Genomic DNA, 11778 nt, shown 5'->3' with positions numbered 1-11778 from the left:
ATTTGCATGTTCCTGGGTGCTGCCATTTTAAAATCCCCCTTAATCCGAACACCGTGCCCGCGGCTACATGCGGCACGGAGTAGGTAGTTCTAATTAAAGATCCTAATTCCATGAGGAGTAACGGTAGTTCGAATTAGGATCTTTAATTTGAACTACCTAGTCCATGCCGCATGTAGCCGCGGGCACGGAGTTTGGAGTAAGGGGGATTTAAAAATGGTGGCGCCAGGGAACATGCAAATGAAGCCCGGGATATTTAAATCTCGGGCTTCATTTGCAACTCCGCTTGCCCTCATTACCCTACCTAGCTCGAACTAACGAGCTAGTGCAGATGTACCGTTAGATTATCTCTGTCTTCTGCTGTTGATTCCCCCATTGCCTGACTCAGGATAGGAACACAGATGGAATTAACTTCCAATCCCAGGGGGAGAAACAGCAAGACTTGTGTTCACTGCAAATGATGGCAAAGACCTGAAAGCCTGCAGGTTAGCCAGAAAAACCTCTCCAGCTTCTATTTTACCTCATCCAGCATGGCACCTCCACACTCCTTCAGGATGATCTTCATCCACAGACCGGCTGCTGTGGCACAGGAGGGACTAGCAGACAGCATACCATCCAGTATGGCCTCAATAAAATCTGTGGCTTGGTCAGAGGGAAAGTACTTACTAACCACCTGTGGACAGATCAAAACCAGGAAAGATTGCAATGATAGTCGGCTCCAGTACTTTTAAGAAAGGAGGCCTAAGAGCTGTATAGGAAAATAATGTATTCATCAGCAAATTGCTAATTGGGCTCATATCTGGCAAGGCAGTTGCAATTAAAATTTTCTCTGTAATCTTTCTAGCTACCACATCTCTATTCTACACTAATAATATCAGGTTAGATCTTAGGTTGTACAGTTAGCACAACATTGTATGGGACAAACAGGATGTAAATTTCCAGTTTATATTCTATGATGTACATGACATCTTTTCACAAAATATAAAAATATGCAAAGAGATGCATGCACACAAATATAGGTTCAGGTAAACACACAAGGTGACAAGACTGGTTTCTCAGCTTGATGTCCCGCTCACATATTTTCCCCCTGGATGGATGGATGGATGGATGGATGGATGGATGTGCGCACGCACATGCATGGGCATGTTCATGCAACTGTCTGGAATCTGTTTTTTACATGGCATTCATAGCATATACCTATGCCTCACTCCCATAGCTCGCTCCAAGTGTGGAAAGACATCACGAAAGCATAAAACAATCATGGAAACATAGAATACTAGGACTGGAAGGGACCTTGAGAGGTCATCGAGTCCAATCCCCTGCCCTCATGGCAGGACCAAATACTGTCTAGACCATCCCTGATAGACATTTATTTAACCTACTCTTAAATATCTCCAAAGACGGAGATTCCACAACCTCCCTGGGCAATTTATTCCAGTGTTTGACTACCCTGACAATTAGGAACTTTTTCCTAATGTCCAATCTAAATCTCCCTTGCTGCAGTTTAAGCCCATTGCTTCTTGTTCTATCCCCATAGGCCAAGATGAACAAGTTTTCTCCCTCCTCCTTATGGCACCCTTTTAGATATCTGAAAACTGCTATCATGTTCCCCCTCGATCTTCTCTTTTCTAAACTAAACAAACCTAATTCCTTCAGCCTTCCCTCATAGGTCATGTTCTCTAGACCTTTCATCATTCTCGTTGCTCTTCTCTGGACCCTCTACAATTTCTCCACATCTTTCTTGAAATGCGGTGCTCAGAACTGAACACAATACTCCAATTGAGGCCTAACCAGCGCAGAGTAGAGCAGAAGAATGACTTCTCATGTCTTGCTCACAACACCCCTGTTAATGCATCCCAGAATCATGTTTGCTTTCTTTGCAACGGCATCACACTGCTGACTCATATTCAACTTGTGGTCCACTATAACCCCTAGATCCCTTTCTGCCGTACTCCTTCCCAGACAGTCGCTTCCCATTCTGTATGTATGAATCTGATTGTTCCTTCCTAAGTGGAGAACTTGGCATTTGTCTTAAACTTCATCATATTTACCTCAGACCATTTCTCCAAGTCATTTTGAATTATGACCCTATCCTGCAGATTAGTCGCAACCCCTCCCAGCTTGGTATCATCTGCAAACTTAATAAGCGTACTTTCTATACCAATATCTAAATTGTTGATGAAGATATTGAACAAAGCCGGTCCCAAAACAGACCCCTGTGGAACCCCACTTGTTTGCCTTTCCAGCAGGATTGTGACCCATTAATAACTACTCTCTGAGTATGGTTATCCAGCCAGTTATCCACCCACCTTTTAGTAGCCCCATCTAAGTTGTAAATACCTAGTTTATTGATAAGAATATCATGCGAGACTGTATCAAATGCCTTACTAAAGTCTAGGTATACTATATCCACCACTTCTCCCTTATCCACAAGACTCGTTATCCTATCAAAGAAAACTATCAGATTGGTTTGACATGATTTGTTCTTTACAAATCCAGGCTGGCTGTTCCCTAGCACCTTGCCACTTTCCAAGTGTTTACAGACGATTTCTTTAATTACTTGCTCCATTATCTTCCCAGGCACAGAAGTTAAACTAACTGGTCTGTAGTTTCCTGGGTTGTTCTTATTTCCCTTTTTATAGATGGGCACTATATTTGCCCTTTTCCAGTCCTCTGGACAAGGGAAAATGAATGGTGCACAGCCACTAGAACAGTCACTTAGGGTACGTCTAGACTACAGGCTTCTGTCGACAAAGAGCGTCTAGACTACATTGAGTTCTGTCGACAAAGCAAGCTGCTTTGTCGACATGGCAGTGTAGTCTAGACGCAACCCTACAGGCAATAACACCATCTGTCGACAGAACTCTGTCGACAGAAGGTGTTATGCCTCGTAAAATGAGGTTTACCAGCGTCAACAAAACTGCTGAGTTCTGTCGACGTTATGTTGACAGAACTCAGCGGCAGTGTGGACGCAGGTATAGTTTTGTCGACAAAAGTCCACTTTTGTCGACAAAACCCTGTAGTCTAGACACACCCCTAGTGTCTGTTACCTTAGCCATTTTGCAAGATGCTTGAAACAGAGCCTCAGGGTCTGGAGTTGTTAGTGCCTCACGGAGACATCTCAGCTCCTCCTCTGCTGACCCCAGGTTTCTGCACTGACCTAGGATAGAGAAAAGGAGAAAAAGTATGGCAACATGTAATAAAACTGAACCTCTGATCCATAGCTAATCATACAGGCGGATCTATGGGGGTATGTTATTACCAGCTGTGTGTGAAATTTTGGCCCCACTAAAGCCAATGACGAAATTCTTGTTGACTTTAATGGAGTTAGAATTTTACCATCAGGCTATGTGTGGACTATATCCATTTTTCGGAAAAGGGATGTAAATTAGACGTATCGCAATTGCTAATGAAGTGGGGATTTAAATCTCCCCCACTTCATTAGCATAAAAATGGCTGCAGCTTTTTTCGGCACGGAGCTTTGCTGGAGAAAAGCGCCAGTCTAGATGCTGATCTTGTGGAAAATTAAGCCTTTCCCGAAAGATCCCTTATCCCTCCGAAAAAGGGATGTAGTCTAGACGTAGCCCCTATGTCTGAAAGTTAACAGTAATGGCATGTGATTCATTGTGATTCATACAGGATTAAACAGGCACTGTATTCTGTGTGGAGCATCTTTCTCTGTATATCTGGTTTCAGTAGCCACTCTGCTCTCAGTATTTAAATCTAATCTCTTAGTCAAGCACAACTCATGTAGATTGTTCTGAGGTTCTGATTTGGAGGAGAATCCCTCTACTGAACTCTCATTGTAAAAGAGATGGGGCTGACCAAAAGCTTAGGTAGGAAACCCAGGCTCTTCGCTCACTTCTAAATCATGAACTGTCTCTTTAAGGGAAAGCTGTCCTGCTCTGTCATCTCCCTCTCCCCACCCCACTCTGCAGAGGGGGGGACATATGGGCATATGGCAGGGGAGAGAGTGTGTGTGAGACAATGTGTGTGTGTGTGTGAGAGAGAGAGAGAGAGAGAGAGAGAGAGAGAGGGACATGCTGGCTGCCAGAGAAATCTTAGAAGCAGTGCACTGCCTCTTTAGATAGGCACTCCGTTACTCACCATACTTCAGACTGGAGCAGCACTATTGTATGTGTCCCTCTCCCCAAACTCTGCTCTGCAGAGATGATGACAGGGGCAAAGGGGTCACCCTGACTTCTGCACGCCTCCCTGCTCACCTCCCCTCCACACACCACTAGCAGCAGATAGGATGGAGCAAGGTCGGAGAGGGGCAGCTGAACACATGCTGCTGGCATGCTTGCTAATCAGCTGAGCGCTCCAGACAGAAATTCTGGGGAGAAGGGCAGATCTGGCCTGTGTGCTATATTTTGCCCACCCTCTAATATTTGCAGATTATTTATTATTTGTGCAGTTCTCTTCCAGCAATGTACTTACAAGGCCCCAATCATTCTGTTATATAAGTGTCGCTAACAAGACAGAAAGAATTACAGATGGAAAAAATGGTCATTACAACAATGAAAGAAAGTGAAGAGTTACTTACACCTGCTCATGGTCTCCTCACCTTGTATATTGAGAATACAGTTGATACAGTCAACCACCCACTGACGCGATGAGGTAATTGAAGCACAGGTATATGGTGCTAATAGCCCAATCAGATATCCAAAGTGATCAAAAGTTTCCTGAGGCTAATTAAAAAAGAATGAAGAATGAAAGTTCTCCGGCTATACTGGACATTATTTGCCTTCCTTATTGTGAACTCCATTACTGTACCTGGGTACGGCACATTGGAAAACATAATCCTTGTTGTACATGCAAATTGATGGGGTCTAAATTAGCTGTAGCACTCAAGAAAAATCTCAGAGTCATTGTGGATAGTCCTCTAAAAACATCTGTTCAACACGCAGCTGCAGTTAAAAATGCTAATGGTATGTTAGGAACCACTAGGAAAACGGATGAATAATAATATGATAAATAATAATAAATTAGCAATAGGGATATATTACCAACCACCTGACCAGGACAGCGATACTGACATTGAAATGCTGAGGGAGATTAGAGAGGCTACCAAAATAAAGAACTCTATAATAATGGGGGACTTTAATTAGCCCCATATTGACTGGATACATGTCACCTCAGGAAGAGAAGCGGAGATAAAATTTCTCAATGGCTTAAATGACTGCTTCTTGGAGCAGCTGGTGCAGGAACCCACAAGGGGAGAGGCAATTCTTGATTTAGTCCTGAGTGGAGTGCAGGATCAGGGCCAGGATATAACCGTTACCGGACCGCTTGGGAATAGTGACCATAATATAATAACATTCAACATTCCTGTGGTGGGAAGAACACCTCAGCAGTCCAGCACCCTGGCATTTAATTTCAAAAAGGGGAATTACACCAAAAATGAGGAGGTTAGTTAAACAGAAATTAAAAGGCACAGTGACTAGAGCAAAGTCCCTGAAAGCTGCATGGAAACTTTTTAAAGACACCATAACAGGGGCCCAACTTAAATGTATACCCCAAATTAAAAAACATAGCAAGAGACCTAAAAAAGAGTCACCGTGGCTTAACCACCATGTAAAAGAAGCAGTGAGGGACAAAAAGGTATCTTTTCAGAAGTGGAAGTCCAATCCTAGTGAGATAAATAGAAAGGAACATAAACACTGTCAAATCAAGTGTAAAAATGTAATAAGAAAAGCAAAAAAAGATTTTGAGGAACAGCTAGCCAAAAACTCAAAAAGAAATAACAAAATGTTTTTTAAGTACATTAGAAGCAGGAAGCCTGCTAAAAAACCTGAGGGTCCCTTAGATGATTGAGCTATAAAAGGAGCAATCAAGGACTATAAAGCCATTGCGGAGAAACTAAATGATTTCTTTGCTTCAGTCTTCACGGCTGAGGACGTTGGGGAGATTCCTGAATCTGCACCGTCCTTTGTGGGTGATGAATCTGAGGAACTGTCCCGGATTGAAGTGTCATTAGAGGAGGTTTTGGAACAAATAGAAAAACTTAATGTTAACAAATCTCCGGGACCGGATGGCATTCATCCAAGGGTTCTAAAAGAACTCAAATGGGAAATTGGTGAACTATTATCTGTAGTTTGTAACCTATCCTTTAAATCGGCTTCCGTACCTAATGACTGGAAGGTAGCTAACGTGACACCAATATTTAAAAAGGGCTCTAGAGGCGATCCTGACAATTACAGACCGGTAAGTCTAACTTCAGTACCGGGCAAATTAGTTGAAACAATAGTAAAGAATAAAATTGTGAAGCATGTAGAAGAGCATAATTTATTGGACAAAAGTCAACATGGTTTCTGTAAAAGGAAATCCTGTCTTACTAATCTGTTAGAGTTCTTTGAAGGGGTTAACAAACATGCAGACAAGGGGGATCCAGTAGTTATAGTATACTTGGATTTTCAGAAAGCCTTTGACAAGGTCCCTCACCAAAGGCTCTTGTGTAAATTACATGGCCATGGGATAAGAGGGAAGGTCCTTTCTTGGATTGAAAACTGGTTAAAAGACAGGAAACAAAGGGTAGGAATAAATGGTAAATTTTCAGATTGGAGAGGGGTAACTAGTGGTGTACCCCAAGGGTCAGTCCTGGGACCAATCCTTTTCAACTTATTCATAAATGCTCTGGAGAAAGGGGTAAGCAGTGAGGTAGTAAAGTTTGCAGATGATACAAAACTGTTTAGGATAGTCAAGACAGAAGCAGACTGTGAGGGACTCCAAAAAGATCTCACCAAACTGAGTGATTGGGCAACAAAATGGCAAATGAAATTTAATGTGGATAAATGTAAAGTAATGCACATCGGGAAAAATAACCCCAACTATACGTACAGTATGATGGGGGCTAATTTGGCTACGACAAATCAGGAAAGGGATCTTGGAGTTATCGTGGACAGTTCTCTGAAAACTTCCACGCAGTGTGCAGCGGCGGTCAAAAAGGCAAATAGGATGCTGGGAATTATTAAGAAAGGGATAGAAAATAGGACCCAGAATATCTTACTACCCCTGTATAAAACTATGGTACGCCCACATCTTGAATACTGTGTACAGATGTGGTCTCTTCACCTCAAAAAAGATATTTTGGCCTTTGAAAGGGTTCAGAAAAGGGCAACTAAACTGATTAGGGGTTTGGAACGGGTCCCATATGAGGAGAGGTTAAAGCGACTGGGACTTTTCAGTTTAGAAAAGAGGAGACTGGGGGGGGATATGATAGAGGTCTATAAAATCATGAGTGGTGTGGAGAGGGCTGATAAAGAAAAGTTATTTATTAGTTCCCTAAATAGAAGAACTAGAGGACACCAAATGAAATTAATGGGTAGCAGGTTTAAAACTAATAAAAGAAAGTTCTTCTTCACACAGCGTGTAGTCAACCTGTGGAACTCCTTGCCAGATCAGGCTGTGAAGGCTAGGACTATAATAGAGTTTAAAGAGAAGCTAGATAATTTCATGGAGGCTAGGTGCATGAAAGGCTATTAGCCAGGGGATAAAATGGTGTCCTTGGCCTCTGTTTGTCAGAGGCTGGAGAGGGATGGCAGGAGACAAATCGCTTGGTCATTGTCTTCGGTCCAGCCTCTCTGGGGCACCTGGTGCTGGCCACTGTCGGTAGACAGGATACTGGGTTAGATGGACCTTTGGTCTGACCCAGTACGGCCGTTCTTATGTTCTTATGTTCTTATGTTCTTATCATGCCACTGTTTCAAATCCATGGTACACCCACACCTTGAATACTGCAAGCAATTGTAGTCCTCCAACTTAAATAAAGTTAGGTTATAATTGGAAAAAGTTCAGAGAAAAGCAACAAAAATGATATGGGATATGGGACAAGTCATACAAGGAGAAGTTAAAAGGACTGGGACCATTCATCTTAGAAAAGAGATGCTTACAGGGGGGTATGATAGAGCCATATAAGATGATCAGAGATGCATGATATGGGTGTCCCTATATCTCTGACTGCCTGGGGCTGGGACTGGACAACAGGGGAGAGATCACTCAACAATTGCCTTGTTCTGTTTGTTCCCTCTGATGCATATAACACCCACCACTGTCAGAAGACAGGATACATGAACCATTTGTCTGGGGGATCCAGAATGGCCATTCATGTTTTATGTTCTTATCTGATTAAATAGAAATAGAAATTCAACTTTAACAGCCTGAGAGTATAAGAATGCATCTATGACACTGACACAGCCAACTTATGTGTGACCCACAATAACTTAACAAGCGGCACTGCAATTGTATCAAGACAAGTCACTTATATGTTATTTCAAAGGGTGTGTCTAGACTACTGAGTTTTGTCGACAAAAGTGGACTTTTGTCGACACAACTATACCTGCATCTACACTACCGCTGAGTTCTGTCGACATAACGTCGACAGAACTCAGCAGTTTTGTCGACGCTGGTAAACCTCATTTTACGAGGCATAACACCTTCTGTCGACAGATTTCTGTCGACAGAAGGTGTTATTGCATGTAGGGTTGTGTCTAGACTACAGGGTTTTGTTGACAAAGCAGCTTGCTTTGTCAACAGAACTGAATGTGTCCAGACCCTCTTTGTCGACAGAAGTTTTGTCGACAGATACTGTCGACAAAACTTCTGTCGACAAAACCCTGTAGTCTAGACGAACCCAAAGAAAAGTCCTAGACTAGCGATCACCAACATCATGGATTTTGGTAATAGATATGAAAGGTAGATGTTATGTATTATTGTCTGTATTTATATCTTGCTAGAAGTTTAACATAACCAAATTAGCTTGTAGATTCCAATTCCTTTTCATGTCTTAATTGCCTTAATGATATGCAACTGTCTTCAGTTAACCTTAAGATCAAAGATATAAGACAGTACAAGAAAATATTTTTTACATTGCCTTCAGCTTAACTATCTGTGTTGTAATGGAAGACCACGATCGGCTAATTACCTTATGTGAATGACTATCACCCATTTACCAGTGTATGCATAGGAAATAGAAAATTAACTTCAAAACAAAGCACGACAGGAGATCTGCATGACCTATTCTTTCTCAGGGAGAGATCCTGCTTCGACAATTTCTGTGAGGAGGCTTGCCAACCGGCTAGAATAACTATAAAAGACAAGTTATGGGACTGATCTTCTCTCTCCAGTCTGCTTAAACTTTGAACAGGGGACGTGTAAGCCATAGGACATAGATCTTCCAAATAATTATTTGGAATAGTCTGGGAAATGCATGGAAAAACTAACAGCCTTTGCATCTAAACTGACTCTGGATGTTGACCGGTTAGCATGATTCCAGAGAGACTTTTACAAGCCAGCCGTTTATTCCACCATGGTTGTGATCCTGAACTATGAAAAGTGAAAGTCATTTTAACAAATATCTATCACTTAACCATTTGTAACTCTCTTCTTTTTCCTTTTAACAACAAATCTGATATTCGGTTATTAAGGATTGGCTGATATTTAGGGAAGACCTGTGATTCATATTAACCTAAGGATAAGTGTCTAGTCCTTTGTGATTGGTGATTATATTAGACTTAGTTGTCTAGATGGGAACCAAGGTCTGGAATGCCTAAAGGGTACTATTGTTTGGTATTTTGTTAACCAGAGTAGAAGCTCTTTTCTTACTGGTTTGGTGAATCTAATTATAAAATCACTCGTCTGGGGAACTGCCTGCCCTGTTTCTTACAGTCTGGCCTGAGTGCTGTCACAGCACTCTTATGGAAACCTTTCTCTTATGGAAGCAGAGGGATCTTAGTCACTTTGAGGCCCCAGCTGCAGGCCTAGTAGAATTTCTCATGCATTCACGTTGAATGTCAGATTTGATTTAAGTGGGGAAGTCAGCTCAAGGAAGAGTAGAACTATACTCACTGTGCTATTAACTATCTCCTGATAGGCAGTTAGCAGCCAGACACTGGCCTGCAAGGCCCTTCCTCTCTCCCACTCCTTCTCTGAACTGAGCCAGGTCTCTAGTAGCTGTTGGCAAAGCAGGAGAATGGACAAAGTTAGTACCAGAAAATCCCTCCCAAACATTTCTTTTAAATAGGTTTGATTGTCACTAAAATCCCTCTCCAAAGCATTTAACTTCCATATAGCAAAAGATTTATATGTCTCCAAAAAGAGACCCTTGTATATACAAGTCCCAGGGACCAGATTCACCTCTGGTGTACGTAACTCCATCAAAGCCAAAGGAGTTACATGAGAGATGAGTCTGGCTCTGTGTATGTGAGGGCTTCTGTAGACTGTCTGATGGCAGCTGTCTAGCACATTGCATGCAGTTTGGGGTCCGGTGCTGTGTTCTCTTTCCTGGACAGCTTCTCCCATGCTGAGTGGCAAATGACAGAGAGGAGCAGAGAAGTCTCCCCAGCCCAGCTCCTTTTATAACTTTATTTTCATACCAACGTTGCACCTAACTCCCCTCCCCTCCGCTCTTCAAACTATTCTGTTTATGTCTGAAGAGCAGGAAGTCTTTGGTGAATGAGTTTCCATACACAGAGCTTAACTCAATACTAATTCATTCCTTTTACAAGAGGTGATCAGTTCTCACTGGTCCTCTTGAATTTGGTTACTGCACTGATGATTTTCTTTCCTGTCCATGTAGTGTTAACTATACTGGAAAAACTAGATCTCAGTCCACCACTGGCATAAAATGGAACAGCTCCCATGGATTTCAATGGGACACATTCCCACTTACTTCAGGAAAAAACTGATGCTTTCTCCCTAAAATTCACCCGCTGCGGAAAATTCCTCCACAACAGAAGCTTGAGCATCATCCCTGCTATAACACAAGAAACAATTATCACCCTGGTCCTATGGGCTACTCACATGAAACATTTCCTGGAACCAGTCTGGGGTTGGTTCTTCCTCAAGCAGGATCTTCATTAGCTCACTAAGGGCTTCTAAGGAGCACTCATACATCAACTGAAACCAGAAGAGAAGGAGTGAGGCTCAACACCAGATCATTTCTGCAGGAGGTGGAGGTGAAGTTAGCCATGACTTTGCAGGGAGGCCATGTGTGGCTGCAATCACCCAGTGCTTGCTGGGCAGAGATCTCAGTGGAGTCTGCCAGAGGGGAATTGGTGTCATATACCTCTATGTGCAGAGTATCCTCTAGTTTCTTGCCTTCCTCTTTCATCTTCTCCAAGGGAGGAAGGGGAAATACACTTTTAAAACACAGATCAAGGATCTCACGGTTTTCCTCCAGGGTCAGAGATGGTTTGAGTTTGCTGTCAGAAGACAGAAAGAGAAGTCACGTGTTAGATTCAATACCATAGCCAAGTAAAAAATGGGTTAAATGAATAAAGATTATCCCAATCTAGAACCCCAAATGCAAACAGCCCTTCACTTTGCAGCTGTGCACCTCTTTGTACCTCTGTTAATTATTTGCTCATCTAGAAGTAAAGCTAAAACTTCAATTCCCTTTTTAGAGGAATCCACCAGCTTCCTTCCCCCTGCCAGCTAGCCAGACACCTCCATCCCCACCTGAACTCTTCTCCGTAGTATGGCATGCCCCACAACCTCCACTCTTGTGCCTTTCAAGCACAAATCTCCAAACAGACATGACGCATTCAAACCCTCAAAACAAAAACACCATGTGAGCATCAGCCTACTCCCAACCTGACACTCATGAATTAACAAATGAGAAGACATCACAGTGCCAAGAAATATGGCATAGAATATCCTACCACAGCTGTCCAATCGCAAACATTGCCTCGTAACGAACTGGAGACACCAGGGAATCCAATGGTTCCTTTTTAATGAAGTCCTGAAATGCATGAACAGAGACATAAAACTAGGAAGTGGGTT

General features: G+C 42.5%; 1 protein-coding gene across 1 annotated transcript; it reads right to left on the bottom strand.

Annotated features, from left to right (window-relative positions):
* Window positions 1-397: 397 nt before the first annotated feature.
* Window positions 398-11555, bottom strand: LOC142819935 (maestro heat-like repeat-containing protein family member 2B). Its single transcript, XM_075908902.1, has 6 exons — window positions 11063-11555; window positions 10798-10893; window positions 9844-9948; window positions 4565-4688; window positions 3048-3157; window positions 398-670 (listed from the first exon to the last, which is right to left on the bottom strand). Exons 1-6 carry the CDS (start codon window positions 11105-11107, stop codon window positions 509-511), a joined length of 642 nt encoding a protein of 213 aa, XP_075765017.1. The 5' UTR covers window positions 11108-11555; the 3' UTR covers window positions 398-508.
* Between the last annotated feature and the right edge of the window lie 223 nt (window positions 11556-11778).

Source organism: Pelodiscus sinensis, chromosome 25 (assembly GCF_049634645.1).
Source record: "Pelodiscus sinensis isolate JC-2024 chromosome 25, ASM4963464v1, whole genome shotgun sequence".
In the NCBI taxonomy this organism is placed as follows: Eukaryota; Metazoa; Chordata; order Testudines; family Trionychidae; genus Pelodiscus; species Pelodiscus sinensis.
The sequence above is the reverse complement of the archived record's forward strand: the minus strand, read 5'-3'. Positions and strand labels throughout refer to the sequence as shown.

Bases quoted from the DNA above. Each gene is read 5' to 3' on its own strand.
- LOC142819935 (XM_075908902.1), bottom strand. From the start codon at position 11,107: ATGAAAGAGGAAGGCAAGAAACTAGAGGATACTCTGCACATAGAG. The intron at 10,894-11,062 runs GTATATGACACC...TTCTGGTTTCAG, and splicing joins AGGATACTCTGCACATAGAG to TTGATGTATGAGTGCTCCTT. The intron at 671-3,047 runs GTAACAGACACT...ATCTGTCCACAG, and splicing joins CATCTTGCAAAATGGCTAAG to GTGGTTAGTAAGTACTTTCC.